The sequence below is a fragment of the Diceros bicornis genome, chromosome 1 (genome assembly GCF_020826845.1).
Source record: "Diceros bicornis minor isolate mBicDic1 chromosome 1, mDicBic1.mat.cur, whole genome shotgun sequence".
NCBI classification, from domain to species: domain Eukaryota; kingdom Metazoa; phylum Chordata; class Mammalia; order Perissodactyla; family Rhinocerotidae; genus Diceros; species Diceros bicornis.
The window spans coordinates 65,595,802-65,611,942 of NC_080740.1; the positions used below are offsets into that span (position 1 = coordinate 65,595,802).

General features: G+C 37.9%; 1 protein-coding gene across 1 annotated transcript; it reads left to right on the plus strand.

The window, feature by feature from the left end:
- The first annotated feature begins 2,131 nt into the window (after nt 1–2,131).
- Nucleotides 2,132–9,092, plus strand: LOC131407565 (serine protease inhibitor Kazal-type 13-like). The gene is made up of 4 exons (XM_058544369.1): nt 2,132–2,218; nt 4,518–4,555; nt 5,213–5,340; nt 9,030–9,092. Exons 1-4 carry the CDS (start codon nt 2,149–2,151, stop codon nt 9,076–9,078), a joined length of 285 nt encoding a protein of 94 aa, XP_058400352.1. The 5' UTR covers nt 2,132–2,148; the 3' UTR covers nt 9,079–9,092.
- Nucleotides 9,093–16,141: the final 7,049 nt, after the last annotated feature.

The following is a 16,141-nucleotide window of genomic DNA, read 5'->3' on the forward strand; positions in this document are numbered from 1 at the left end:
CATTCTCTAGGTGGCCCTGCAAAGACTTGCCAGACAAACATTTACATTTATAAGGAAAATCTCCATTTGTAAAGGTATCTCCCTCTCTGTACTAGGAAGAGGGGAGATGACCTCATCTCTAGAAACATCAGTATGGAAGGAGAGGCCTTAAATCTGCATACCCTTGGTCACTGTGATTTCTGTCTCCCTTCTGTCTTCCTCTCCACCCCCAACATCCTCCTTTGTCTTTAGCTGAAGATGGTATATAAGATGAGAATCGCCGCTATTGTGTTGAGAAACTCAGTTTCCCTGGTTTCTCCCAGGTATACATGTTATTAAACTTGGTATTATTTTCTCCTGCTAACCTGTCTTTTTAATTGTTTGGCCAGCCATAAGAATCTTAAGGGAAACGGTGGAGTGGGATTATCCTTCTTCCCCGACACAAAGATTATCAGTTGTGGTACTGGAGTTTCCCAGGCTGATGTCAGAAATCACACCCTAGAAAGAAAATATAGGTAAACATGCTGAGAAGCAGGATGGACTAAGTGACCTCAGGAGGCGGAGGAGACTGGGAAGACTGGAACTGGCCTTGAAGTTGGTAAGAAATTCCAGATCATTTGAATGTGGTAGGTAATTAATCTGCTTGGCAAATATCATCAGATATTTAGGATGCCAGTCTTCCTTGTTCTCATGATCCACAATCAGAAACCACAAGTACAGAACCTCCAGGTCTGTCCCTGCCTGCTGGAGCATGAAACATCAGAGGAGGTGGTACCAGAGAGGGATCCAACTAGGAAACAATCATTAGAGTAATTTCATGCCAAGCAAGTGGTCACTCAACTGAGCAGGGAGCCTGCCCTCTCTGCTCAACATGCCTCAGGCCACAGACTCACAGAACAGCAACATTGCTTAAGGCTAGCTGTGTCCTCAGGGTGACTATAGAGGGCTCACATTTTGCAGGAACCTCCCGTTTTGCAGCAACCATATTTAGGTAAAGTCTCTTCACCTCTGTCCTTAGTCCAAGTCAGTGATGGGATCTCTTTGGCTTTCTTCTCTGTCAGTAGCTTTCTTCCTATTTTTATTTTCCTCTAGAGACTTTCTTTTGTTTCCTATGCACATGAAAGTAGGGAAAACTTCACTGCTAAGAGGGTTCTCTCTCATTTCTCTACATGCCCACCAGCTACAGTCTGGAGAAGAGACAGAATGGATAGAGTAGGGCATAAGGAAGTTGAGGAAATGACTTGGAAGCTATCATCTCTCTAGCCCTAAGTATTTCAATCCCTACAAAAGAAGAGTTAGGCTAAAGTAGTTGGCAATTTAATTTAAACTCTTTACTTTTATCAGTTGATCCTCTTGATATCCTATAGACTTCATCATTTTTCTGAGGCTCACACTTCTAAGAGATGTTGAAGCTAGAATTTGAACTTAGATCTCTCTGAATCATGTGTCATGAAAATTATGTGAACCTATATACGAGTCATAAAAATTACATCTAGACCTAGATCTAGATATGTATCCTGATTTTTGCATCAGGGAAGTTAGACAAAGTTTTTATGACCTAGTAACAACAGTTCTATTTTCAATCCATATTTTGTATTTGAGCATATGTAACTGGCCTGGAAGAAGAAACTTAGCTAGGAAATGAAGGACTTCAGTGTGGGAGAAACTAGTCCATCCAGGGAATCAAACCACTGAGGTCACAGTGTGACATGTCCCTGATTGTGCACGACAGTCCACAGTTCACACCTGTTATCTCAGGATTCTTATAAATTCTCGGAGTGTCCGTATTCACTAACATAAGTGTCCCAGTTTGGATGATATACTGTAGGGTGCATCTGTTTATAGGTAAGATGCCTGGGGTCAGCCCTGGTGAGATCCCTGAGCAGAATTCCTCTTCCAAGCCAGGACTGTGATTGTATACTCACTGCTGGCAGAAATCAAAGTTGTTTTAACAATTTTCTTTCCCTCTTGAGAGCAGAAGGGCCCTCTCAGGTCTGAATCCCTGGAGACCAGGCTGATGTGAGAGCACCACAGGCAAGTTTATGGGAATGGCACCGTCTCAGGGTAGTGGGTTCTTTCATGTTTGGAAAGCCAGCAGTGCAAGAGATTAGGAATAAACTCTGAGCATTTTCACAGGCCTGACCAAATCAGGACATTAGAGGAGATCAAATGGCTGCCTTTGCCTTCATGACCGCATTTTTCGTGGTATCCTCCACTTTGACACATACCGTTTTTTCAGGTAAGCAAACTTACAGGTCTTGGGAGAAAAACACCTGATTTTCTTTCAGTTGTAGGAAAGAAAAAGAGTAATTTATGACTGGAAATGGGAAATGTTTTGCTGACACTAGGTCTTGGGCTTGATAATGCAAATTGGAAATGGGAGTTACTCCGGAAAATCCTATACTTGAAAACTAAATAACACTCTTCTACATTAACACATGGGTCAAGAAAAATCAAAAAGGCAATTCAAAATTATTTTGAGCATAAGGAAAATGAAACAAAATGAACAAAAATTCAGATTTAAAGAAGTGTCATTGCCTCCATACCCTTTTTCTTTCACTCCAATCCCACTGTCATCCTGTATGTCACCAACCTCAGTAGTCTCTACTTTGTCTTTCCTATGCTTTCTATTGCTCAAATAAACAAATATATGTACTTTTTGTTATTCCTCCTACTTATGTTATAGATACCTGTTTGCATCTTGCTTTTTCCCAATTCACAAATGTCCTGAAAATCAGTACATATCAATTCACAGGGATCTACCTCATTCTTTTATACAACTGCACAAAACTTCATTGGGTGGATCTACCAAAGTATATTCAACCGGTCTTCTATGTATGGGCATTTAGTTTGTCTCCAATATTTTGCAATTACACACACAATGCTGCACTAAATAACCTTATGCATATCTATTTTTATATTGTTGGAGGTGTACCTTCAGGGTAAATTTCTTGAATTGGGATTGATCAGTAAAAGGTGTATGCAAATGTAGTTTTGTTCCATATTGCCAAACTCACTCCATAAGGTTGTACCGATTGGCATTCCCAGCAGTAGTATATGAAAACATCTCTTTCTCAGTAGTTAATCTGATAGGTGAGAAATGGTATTTTAGTATACTTTTGATTAGCATTTTTCTTATCATAGTAAGGTTGAATATCTTTTACAGATTTAAGGGCCATTTCTGTATCTTTTGGGGAGGGAGTGTGGATTGTATATGCATGTATAATACCTTTTTGGCAATTAGGTTTTTGATTTTTTCCCCTCAATTTTAAAGTATTCTTTATATACTAGGTATATTAACCCTTTATCTGTGATATATGTTGCACATATCTTCTCCCAGTTTATCAGGTATCTCTTGAGTTTATGTTTCTATTTTGCCATGAAGAAGTCATTTTTATTTGTATGTAATAAAATGTATCAGTCCTTTCTGTTATTGCACTGAGAGCAATGAGTCTTTGTCAGAAAGGCTTTCCTACATTAGGATTAAAGAGGAACTTGATGGCGTTGTATTTTAATCCTTATATGGTTTCATTTTTTATGTTCAGATCCTGATCCACTTGAAATTTATACTTACATGTGATATGCAGTATATATGTATTATTTTATTTTATGTTTACTAGATGAAGGCCTTTATTTTTCTTTTCTCACAACTATATCCAGCTGCTTTCGTCATTAAAATATTCTGGCTTTTTAGAACTGGATATGAGCATTCCATCTTTTTTATTTTCTAAAACAGTGTCTATGTAATCAGCATAGTCTATTCCTGGACAGGTTGGTAGTCTTGTTTCTTTTGTGGGAAGATTTTTAACAATCATTCATTCAAGTTTTGCCTTCTAACTTTGGAAATTCTAACTTCTGGAAACCTAGAATTTTCTAGGATATTCTAAATATCATCTAACAGTGAGAGATAAGGAAGAGCAGAACTATGATAGTTCTTTTCTTATTCATTCTCCCACAAGCAGCTGGTCATCCTCTGTTCCCAGGCAAAACCAGCGCTCCTCACACACACCAGTGCTGCGTATCCCTCACTCTTCCCAGAGCCAAGGGACTCCTAAGTTTTCACATCATGTCTCTTATATCCTCTTTAGTTTAGCATCTTGGTAGGAACTGGCCTAACATTTGTTTGCTATATCATATTAAATTATCACAACATTCTTTAAAATGCATATACTTATCCCAATTGTAGTGAAGAGGAAACTAAAGTTAACAAAAGCCAAGTAACTTAATGAAAATAATATGATTTACAAATTATGCCTACAACTCAAAATGGTTTTGACTCATTCCTCAATGACAAAGCAAATCTCTCAATGAAGTCAGGACTGTGAAAATTAAAGAAAGAATAAATAAATGGACAAAGTAGTTAACAGAGGAATGCCACCCACAAAATCTGTTGCTATTGCTATAAATTCTTTTGTATACTTTAGTGCAAATGAGTAATTAAATTGCGTTTCTTCATTCAGTCGGTGCTTCAGGGCGTGAAATCATATTCCATGGAGAACTATTTCTTTTAACCTTTCGGGTCTGTACTTTATTTGCAGAAATGTTCAAACCACACGACATGTCTAAATGGCCTAAGGTAAATTTAAATTTCTCTGTTCTGAATTCTGAGTCTAATCTGATCACTCTCTTGACATGAGAGACCTAAAACTTCATAGTGGTAAAGTCAAATGAAAGGTTTCCTATGTGACCTAGGGCATGTAGCTTAACCTCTCCAGGCTTAGATTTACTCCTATATAGTACAAGCGTTATGATAGTGAAAGACATCTTTGAGCATTAAATGAAATAACACCTGTCACTTGCTCAAGGTCACAAAGTTACACAGTGGTATACACAAGATTTATTCCCTGTCTCAATTCAAAACTCTCACTCTTAACAACTACATTTGAGCCCCTGTCCTCTAGAAGTTCACAAATACATAAATATCTCTACTCACAAACTTCTTATTGTGAGTTACTGGCATTGGGACTCCAAGTTTAAATGAAAAGTTTGCATTTGGGTTTAAGCTGGGATATTGTAATGCTAACGGCTTTAAGAGATGATGGGATAAGTGAAGACACTGCAGTAGGAAAAAAACTTGCCTGACCAAAGCCCAGAGCAGAGGAAATTTTTGAAAAAGATCAACTGACTGGTAATATTTGACATTATTTCTATGTGGGGCAGAAGTGACAGGCCAGGAATAGATGGGAGAGAATCTATCAAATATTATTCACGTGACATTTTCTGATACTTGCAGCCCCCATGTAAAATGTACTACCCAGTGGATCCTCTTTATGAATCACCCTGTCCTGATGTAACTTCGTATGTTTGTGCTACAAATGGCCACACTTACCAGAATGAGTGTTTCCTTTGTATTGATCGGTGGTAAGTTCAAAATAAAATACCGTTTGTTTGTCTCTATATTTCTTCACAGAAATTTCAAATAATCTTAGCCAATAAACTGGATTTACTGATGCATGGGATTTTTTTTAACATAGCCTCTTTTGTTCACAAAAGATTGGGGACAGACTACATGTATACTGAAAAGAATTTTTAAAATATTTAGTTAACATTCAAAGTTGACTCATTAAAAAAAGAAAGAAAAGCTTACATGATATTTTGGCAGAATTGTACAGAGATCATGTTAGTAGATGGTTTAGATTATATTCAAGTGATGAATAGAAATTCATTTTTTTTAAAAATGACTTAAATTTTCTTTACCATGTCTCATTGATATACCTACGAATAGCACCCATAAATGTTGCTTGGTAGATATGAAGGGATACAGCTACAGATACCGATATAGATATAGACATAGACATAGATGCAGGTGTAGATAACAGATTAGATATAGACAGATATAGATACAGGGTAGATATACACATGGGTAACAAAGTGGTTATGTGGTCTTACATGGATAAAAACTGACAGTCAACTTGTAATATTTTTTTGCCTTTCAAATAGATTCAATAGCAAATTTAGATTGAAAAATTAATAATATTTCTCATGATATATTTTAGCTCCATTTGAAATTTTTTTTGCAAATCAGTCTCATGTCTTGTCAATACTTCTTCCATTGAGATCTTCTGTGTTGGGGGTCCCCAAGACTACCCTCAGGTTTGATGATTCACTAGTATGACTAACAGAACACAGAAAAACTGTTATCCATGTAGTAGCAATTTATTACAATGGAAGGCTGCAGATTACAGTCAGCAAAGGCAGAAAGCTCACAGGGCAGAGTCTGGGAGAGATCAGGCATGAGCTTCCTGTTGTCCTCTCTCGGTGGACTCACACAGGCAGAGCTTGATCCTCCCGGCTGTGATGTGTGACGACATGTACAAAGTATGCCGACCTGGGCAGCTCACCAAAGCCTTGGTGTTCAGGCTTCTTCTTGGGGGCCAGTCACCCTAGCCAAGCAGCACCTGCATGACTGACAACCACTTAGTCTCCAGCCCCTCCCCAACCCCCGCCCCACAGCTCAAATGATACAGTAGCTCAGGACCCAAGGTGAACAAAAGCAGGCATCCACCAAAGCATAAACTGTCTGGCCTGGCCCATGGCCCAAGATTACAAAGACACTCCTATCAGGCAGGATATTCCAAGGGCTTCTCGGTTACTTCCCAGGAATTGATTTGAGCATCCAAAGTCTGCTTAGCTAACTCCTCTCTTTAATGCACATCTCCCTTTAACAAGAGTCTTCATGGGCTTCCAGCATCATGTTCCCATCCTGTGAGGGTTATTGCTGAGGACTGAAAGAAACAGGATGTCGAAGCTGGTGCAATAAAGGAAATATTTGCTCATCTTCAGAGCAAATACTAGACTCGGAGGATGATTGAAATGTCCTTTAAAGGTTTTCCTTTACGGGAGCAGAAAAATGTGAATTAACCAAATCGCTACCATTGGTTTCAAAGAAAGATGAATGAGAATTCATCAGTGTTACCAGACTACGTAGAATAACTAAATTACGTTATCATTCTTCCCTAATGCAGTTGATGTGGTTTTCAGGCAGGGGCTAATTAGGCAAGACATTTGAAAGTGTCTTCTTAGCTCTTCTACATAAGCCTTTTTCCACACTCTGGTATTTGGACACACACTCCTAGAGAGAACAGTCTAAGAGGAATTCACGCACAGTGGCCTGGTCTTCTGGAAAGTAATGTAGGTTGATGCAAAGGTACAGTGTGGGCTTTGATCCTCTGCTGGGCTACAACCCAACAACTTCCCACAAAGATGGTTCTGAGATGTCTTCCAGCCTTACCCAGGGGACTTGAAAAAGTCTCAGTAGCTCAAAGATCATGCCTCAGAGCTGTCCTGGTTGAAATGGGAAGAGATGGAAGGAACTATTTCCTTCCTTCTTTTGTTTTTTTCTTCCTTCCTTCCTCCTACCCAGTAAGTCTGCCAGATGTGCTATGAACAGTCTAGCAGTTATTTCTCAATCCAAGAATAAATGAGGAGGCCCTGTTGCTTAAAAAGCAAAAATGGTTCAGTAACATTGGAGCCAATATGAGCACAGTTCTTATCAAACATATCTATTTCTGGAACACGGAGAACATTGATGCCAAAGGCAGGGGTGGTGCGGTGGCCTGTATATTTGCTTTAATTCCTGACGTGACTTGGCATGTATAAACTTGGCGTTCATGCCATTTCTATATCTTGAGACAAAAAGAACAGTGCTTATGCTCTTTTGTGTGATGGAAGGAGGAGAGAAATTCCCCTGTCTTTGCTCTTAACAATGTTTTGAAGAAAAATCCTGGAAACTTAGACTCACAATCCTGAGAGATGCCCCCAATTTATGAACAATGTAAATCCTCTGGAAAAAAAAGAAAACTGAAGAATGCTAGTCTTGGTCAGAATCTATACAGAATCGTAGTCACTAACCTTAAAGGAATGCCCCAAGCCTACTCAGTGCAGAGCCCTAATAATAGCTACCAAGAAAATAGAGAGTTATATGAAACAGATCCCAGACTCTTCAGAAGTTTGCGGTCTTATTTGCCAAAAAGAAGATATGCATACAAAGATGACAATGGACCATAAAAAACAGAATTGGTTTTGTTCAAACAAAACAGTATTTTAGTAAGTTTAAAGTGGTTGACAGTATTACAAAAAAATCAGATTTTACCTAAAGTATAGATTTTCAACTTTTAAGGAAAAATCAAACATTATAATAATAGTAAGTTAGGATTTCACGTGCAAGAAGCAAGCAACAGCTGCCTAGGAGTAGCTGCCCATCCAAATGGAGTTCTGGCCTTCCAGATTGCTGTAGTTCCCCCCTCTCTGTTGTGGTGAAGGGGGCCCACTTCACTTATGTATCTTACCAGCCTGGCTCATACGAGCATTATATTTGCTTGTATGTTTGCAACCCTGAACGAAGAGAGTAGATCAGATACACATCAAAGGCGAGCCCCATATGGGGGTCAGGGTGGCGTCTCTTGAAGGAAGAGCAAGTTAAAGGTTTCTTAAAGAAAAAAATGCAAAAGAAAATAGAATGGATGCTCTACACAGGGCTCACAGCTTGCGAAATCATTTGGAATAGAGGTAATGTGTAATGTCTTTAGAGAAATAATAAAGAGAAAAATTGCGTTGAAAGGAATGTTACGCATTTAGAGAACAGTTTCACAAAGGGGTGGAGAGTTAGGCAAAGGCGGGACTTCCGGTAAATTAAACGCCAAAGTAAGAATAGACTATAGTGTATGGGCAGTGTAAACCTAGTGAGAATTTGAGCAGAGAGTGTGAATTATGTGAATTGTTATGCATAGCATTATTGCTATGGTTACCTTTTACTTTGTGATGGAAAAATATGGCATTGCTATGTTGAATGGGAAGAGATTGAAAAGGGCATGGGTTAGGGGATGAAAGATTCTGTGCTGAAAATTTCACAGAACACTTTTTGAATAATCAAGACATAGAGGAGGAATGTGCAGACTGTGGTGGTGATAAACAGGAATGGAAAAGAGATGGGTATAAAGGGAATCATAAAGGCAGCTCCCTTTCTCAGGCCTTCATTTGGAAGATAAGGTATTGTGAATCAATGCCCCTGTCCTTATGCTACTAACCTTTTTTCTCTCTCTTCTCTTTAGGGAATTTGGCCCTCACATTAAATTTGATAAGTATGGAAAATGTGATTAATGGGTAACAGAGTACTACACTTGCTTATTCTTTTCACTACTCAATTCTGAAAACTATTTCCTTTGGAATTTGAGAGTGTATAATAAGTAACACACCCTTATGCTGCACCCAAATTTGGAACAAAATTGAAAACAAAGGAATCAAACTAATGGAGAACCAAATATCACATTTATTACAAATAAACATAACAATGAAAGAAGTGGTGGATGCTCATCTCTCTGTGCTGACCTTTTCAAGTCACCTTTCGTTTTTCTAAGGTCTGTTGCCAAGTGGGCTTACTAACACTCCCCTAAATTAAACTTACCCCAAATTGCAGGCTTGTCTGCAAGGTCATACCCTGCCCCACTCATCTCACTTAAAGACATGAGCAAAAGAGAAAATGTCCCCCACACACAGACACAGAGCTCTTTGAGGCTTTCTACCTCATACTCATGAAGGAAGCCCACCTTCATTAGGAGAGAAAAATGCCCACATGCTAGTGGAAGGAGGGAGAAGGAGAGCCAAGAGTTTGAGGGAAGCAGGCATGTTTTTGAGGGAAAGAGAGGGAGTGGTTATCATTTGACCCCTAGTTCCAGCAGAGCTAATTCTCACTCGTCCCATCCTTCCTATTCCATCGGTCAATAAATTCCTTTTTCTTTTTGCTTAATCTGGCTTATAGTCTGTCACTTATAACTGAAAGATCTTGACAAATACAAGGAGCTGAAGTCATTACTATGTTCAAAGGTTGGGGCAATGAATAGTGACAAAGCTCTGGCTTTTGGCTTCTATGCTCTGTACCATTACCTCTTGTTGCCACTAGATGCCAGCCCGACTCTGCTGTCTTCATCTGACTGGGTTGTTACTTAACCAGAAGGTTCCAGAGAAGCACAACTCTTCTTTTTCCATCACCTTTTGGGCTAATCACACAGTTCACCTCTGCTGGCGACAGGGACCCTCATCCTCTTACATCTTCCTCCCTCCTGTCCCCGGTGCCCCTGGTCAGTAGGGTCCGTCAGGGTGGTGCTCTTTGATGCTGTGGAGATAAAGGGCTTTCAGGTCCCTCAAAATAATCTGCTAAATTATAGACTTCCTGTTGTTGGTTTCCATCATCTCGTATAGCTTAACACTATTTCATTATTTTATCTCTCCATCTTTGTCTTTCAAAAAATAGCAAAAACAAAAATAAAATTCTCACCCACAAAGGTGAGTGGGGAGATGCAAACATGCCCTACCACAGAATAAAAGGAGGATATCAAGGAAAATGCTGTCCTTTATTTTTATTTCGACCCACATGCAAGGTAGAGGAGGACAGGCACCGATGTTGGCTCAGGGCTAATCTTCCTCAAGCAAAAAAAAAGAGGTAGATTGGCCACAGATGTCAGCTCAGTCTCACCTAAGACATGCTTGGTCAAATTCCACATTTTACCAAGGTCCCCAGGGGGATTTTAATGCACATTATGGTTTGAGAGACATTGGTTTATACTTTTTAGAGAAGGCTTTGAGAAAGAGAAGTGGTTTTTTTGCTTTGATTCTTTGGTTTTTGTTTCTTTCCTGGGAGACACATATGCTCCCAAGACATTGTGTGGCTTAGTGTTAATGATTCTGAGCAAGGTTCACCTCACCATAGTTGGCGGTTGGTGGTTAATGGGTAAGAATACAAACTCTGAAACCAAACTTCCTAAATTCAAACCTCAACTCTACCTCGTGTTATTTAAGTGACTTTCAGCAAGTTACTTAACCCCTCTGTACCTTTACTTTCTTATGTGATAAAACTACACTTGGAACATCAGGATTTGTTTTTATTATTATCATTGATAATTATATCATCATTATTTTATTACCATTATTGTTATCATCATCATCATTTTCTGTTTCTTTCTCCTGTACAATATTAGAAAAGTTTAAATTAGGTGGAGAATAACAGTATTAATGGAAAGTATAAACTAGTTTTATTGAAGTCACTATGGGATAAAATATACGTGCACAGATCTCATAAGACATTCATTCTTTTGTTTTAATGTCTCGGCATTTCCATGACTCAAGTGCACCTCTCTTTGGCATGCCCTTAGCTTCAGGCCCAGAGCTCCAGTCTCTTGATGGACCCTATATCTGAATTTTCTACCATCATCTTACACTCGAATGGTCCAAGCTCAACCCAGCATCTTTCACCACAGCCCAGATCCTCCTCCACACTGCCCTATTTCAGTCCAAGGAGCTTCATTTTCTCAGTCACGAGGCTCAAAAACTTTATGTTTCCCTTTGTGTCCCAATGACTCCACCTATAGTCACACAATCACCAAATTCTCTACTGAAATTTGTTACCCACTCTTGTCTAATGACCAATTTTTTGGTCTGTGATAAGTTTTCACAGACATTCAATATCAAAATTATCACCACCTATTGATAATTGTTAAATCATGATATATGTCATAACAATTTGTAGAAACTCTGTTCATCCAAGCATCTAACTTTTGTTTTTGATCTTTCTTCATAAAAAACATTTGTCATTCCTTCCTTGAATGGAAGTATTAAAATCATTAAAATTACTGAGGATATCAGACAAATAAGTAAGTTTGGCTAATTCATATCTTTAAAATTTGAAATCACACTGGTTACAAATCTTGCAGAAACAGTATGAGTTTGTTCTATAGTTGAAATATTCAACAGATCATTTCTTCTTCATAACTATGGACAGCAACCATTGTTAGGATCAACATCCGTATTTTCATATAATAAACATAATATCTGAGAGGTAATGCATTAGCCTTATATAATTCACAATTTTTATTGTCATTAAGAAAACTATTTAGTTCAACTGATTTTCTTTTCATGGTGAGACTTTCTCCATGAAGGAAGAAGTGATTTGCATTGTAGTGCAAGCTCTTTAACCTGGAGAACCACTCTAGCATGTGTTCTTGTCATTATGGGTTCAGTATCACAACATACTACTGTGCAAAACTTTAGCTGAAGACCTTATTTGTTGACAATGTAATCTTTCAGAATTTTATGTAGCTCAGAATTAGTTGTATTTCTTGCAAATGAAGACAGAAAAAATTCTTCCTTCATATTTACATCATCATGTGTAAATTGCCCAAGTACTAGTCAAGTTATAGTGAAAGATACTTCATTAGCTTTATTTGTTCTATCAGTTAATGTTTCATACCACACACTAGCATGTTATGGTATTATTGGAAAATAATAGCTGAGCAACTGTCTTTGCTGAAAATTCACCCAATATTTCCCAATAAATATCTCTGACACAGTCTGTCACTGATGTCTCAGCAATTGTATGTGTTTATTTTAATCTTAGCATCCTTCAGTGATATTTAATAAGGAGCACACTAATATACTTGAAACTTTAAACCTCTATTTTTTTCAGCCTTTTAAATTCTATACTCTTTCTTTTGAGAAATTCTTTTGGTTTGAGCTTGTTTCCTCATGTTTTATATATAAACAGACATACAGAACCACAAAAGACCCCAAAGAACCAAAGAAATCTTGAGCAAGAAAAATAAAGCTGGAAGCATCACACTTCTGACTTCAAAGTATACTGCAAGGTTATGGTAACCAAAACAGTATGGTACTGGCATAAACACAGACCTATAGACCAATGGAACAGAATAAAGAACCCAGAAATAAACCAGTGCATTTATGGTCAACTGATCTTTGACGAGGGTGCTGAGAACACACAATGGGGCAAAGACAGTCTCTTCAAAAAATGTTGTTGAGGAAACTAGATACCTACAAGCAAAAGAATGAAACTGGACCCTATCTTACACTATACACAAAAATCAACTTAAAATGGGTTAAAAACTTAAATGTAAGACCTAATACCATAAAAGTCCTAGAAGCAAATGCAGGGAAAAATCTTCTTGTCGTTAGCCTTGGCAATAATTTTTTGGATGTGACCCCAAAAGCACAGGCAACAAAAGAAAAACAGACCAGTGGGACTACATCAAACTAAAAAGCTACCCAGCAAAGTAAACAATCAACAAAGTGAAAAGGCAGTCTACAAAATGGAAAAAAATATTCGCAAACCATATACTAAGAGGTTAATATCCAAAATATACAATGAACTCATACAACTCAATACCAAAAATACAAATAACCTGATTTAAAAATGGGCAAAGGATCTAAATAGACACTTCTCAAAAGAAGAAATTCAAATGGCTAACAAGTATATGAAAGGTGCTCAACATTTCCAATAGTCAGGGAAATGCAAATCAAAACCACAATGAGAAATGACCTCACACTTGTTAGAATGGCTATTATCAAAAAAACAAAAGATAAGTGTCAGTAAGGACATGGAGGAAAGGAAACTCTGGTACATTGCTGGTAGGAATAAAAATTAGTGCACCCATTACGGAAAACAATATGGAGCTTCCTCAGAAAGTTAAAAATAGATCTACCATATGACGCAACAATCCCGTTCCTGGGTATGTATCCAAAGGAAATGAAATCACTATCTTGAAGATATATCTGCACTCCTATGTTCATTGCAGCATTATTCACAATAGCCAAGATATGGAAAAAAACTAAATGTTCTTTGACAGATGAATGGATGAAAAAATGTGACACACACATGATGGTATATTAATCAGCCTTAAAAAAGAAAGAAATCCTACCATTTTTGACAACACGGATGAAGCTGGAGGACATTATGCTAAGCAAAATAAACAAGATGCAGAAAGAGAAATACTACATGATCTCACTTATATGTGGAACCTAAAATAGCCAAACTCATAGAAACAGAGAGTAGAATGGTGGTTGCCAGGCGTTGGGGGAGGGAGAAATGATGTTGGTCAAAGGTTATAAAGTTACAGTTATGCAAGATTAGTGTTATAGAGTCCTATGTACAGCATGGTGAGGGTACTTAAAAATATGTTGTTATATACTTGAAATTCGCCAAGAGGCTAGATCTCAAATCTTCTCAACATACACACTCCAAATGGTAACTATCTAGAGGTGATGGATGAATACTTAGCTTGACTGTAGTGATCTTTGCACAATGTATATATATATTAAAACATCAAGTTTCACACCTTAAATATATACAATTTTTATGTCAAAGATATCTCAATAAAGGTGTTTTCTAAAAAAGTTTAAGCCTAGAGTTACTATACGACTCAGCAATCCCACTCCTAGGTAAAAAACCAAGAGAATTGAAAACTTATGTCCATACTTGTATGTGAATGTTGATTACACCATTATTCATAATAGTCAAAAGTGGAAATAACCCAAATGCCCATTAACTGATGAATGGATAAACAAACATGACATTTCCACACATATAATGAAGTATTACTGAGCAATAAAAAGGAATAAAGTGCTAATACTTGCCATAATATGAATGACCTTTGAAAACATCATATTAAGTGACAGAAGCCAGTCACAAAAGACCACATAATATATGATTTCATTTACATGAAATTTCAAGAATAGGCAAATGCATAGAGACAGAAAGCTTAGGATTCCTTAGGGCTGGGGGCTGGGGAGAAATGGCAAGTGACTGCTAGCGGGTACAGAGTTTCTTTTGGAGGGTGATGAAAATACTCTAAAGTTGAGGTGATGGTTGCATAACTCAGTGAATGAATATACTAAAACCCACTCAGTTGTGTACTTTAAGTGGGTGATTTGTATGGTTTGTGAATTATATCTCAATCAAGTTTTGTTTTTGAGGAAGACCAGCCCTGAGCTAACATCCGATTTCAATCCTCCTCTTTTTTTTTTTTTTTTTTTTGCTGAGGAAGATGGGCCCTGAGCTAACATCCGTGCCTATCTTCCTCTACTTTATATGGGACGCCGCCACAGCACGGCTTGACAAGCAGTGCGTTGTTGCGCGCCCGGGGTCCAAACCTGCGAACCCTGGGCCGTGCAGTTGAGCTCGCGCACTTAACCACTTGTGCCACCAGGCCGGCCCCTCAATAAAGCTTTTAGCAAAACAAACAAAAAAAGAAAACCCAGTAAGGCTTATTTTACCACATATAAATTACAGCTAAAGTAAATACAAATTTTCCTTTCCTAATTTATCTAATAATGTTAAATTATAAATTTTAAAAATAGGCTTGTTTAATATGATTACAAAAATTTTAAAAAGCTATAAAATAAATAAACGATTATATTTTCTCTGATTATTATGTATTTAGGGGACAAGGAGTGGTAGCATGCTGATCAACCAGTTCTCTGTGGAGAGGGTGGGTGGGAGCCCTGATCTGCAGCATTTGTCAATTTTTGCAGTGTAAATATTCTCAAGTGGCCAAATTCAAGCTACCTTTAACAATCAGCTTGCAACATCTCTCAATATTTAATAACCAACCCTCAAGTGCTGGTACGTACAAGCTGACTCCAGCACACCACTTAGTCAACAAATTAACCTTAAAATATCACACATTACATCTCATCATAATTAAAAGCTTTTTAATTCTTTCACTTTGTCTTTAGTTCGAGTTACTGCCACTTCAGAAACAATGAGTGGCATCCCTTCTCCTGTCCCTCCCCATCAGTTGACACTTCCTAAGTTTTATCTTCCAGCTCTTTCAAAGCTTCTAAATCAACGGCTTCTCAAACTTTGGTCGGTATTACAAACACCTAGGGAAATCGGTTTTGCACAATTTTCTTTACAAAGGCCCAGGCCTACCCTATTTTAATGAGCCTGGGCCTCTGTGTTCTGTTTTCCTTTTCTAGGTGATTCTAATACACGTCTACATTTGAGAACCATTTTCTAGACTGAGTCTCCCCATTCCTGCATATCCTCAACAACTGGCTGTAAGATAATGCAGAATGGACAGAGCAGGGAATGAGGTCACTGAGGGAGTGACACTGGGAAGGTAACTTCTTTCTGCGCTGAGTTGTTTGATCACTATGATGAGAATTTTCACTTGGATAATAAAAGTTATTACATAACTTATAAGTTATGTAATAACTTTTATATAATGTGAATTTTATTATGTAATTAGCATTACTATGTAATGGCCTATCTATTTTGTGTGAGGGTCTTTACACGGATTGTTTTAATTTAACCTCTTCACAATCCTATTAACAGAGACCCTCTGAGACACTAAGAAACTGGGCTATTTTCATGCAG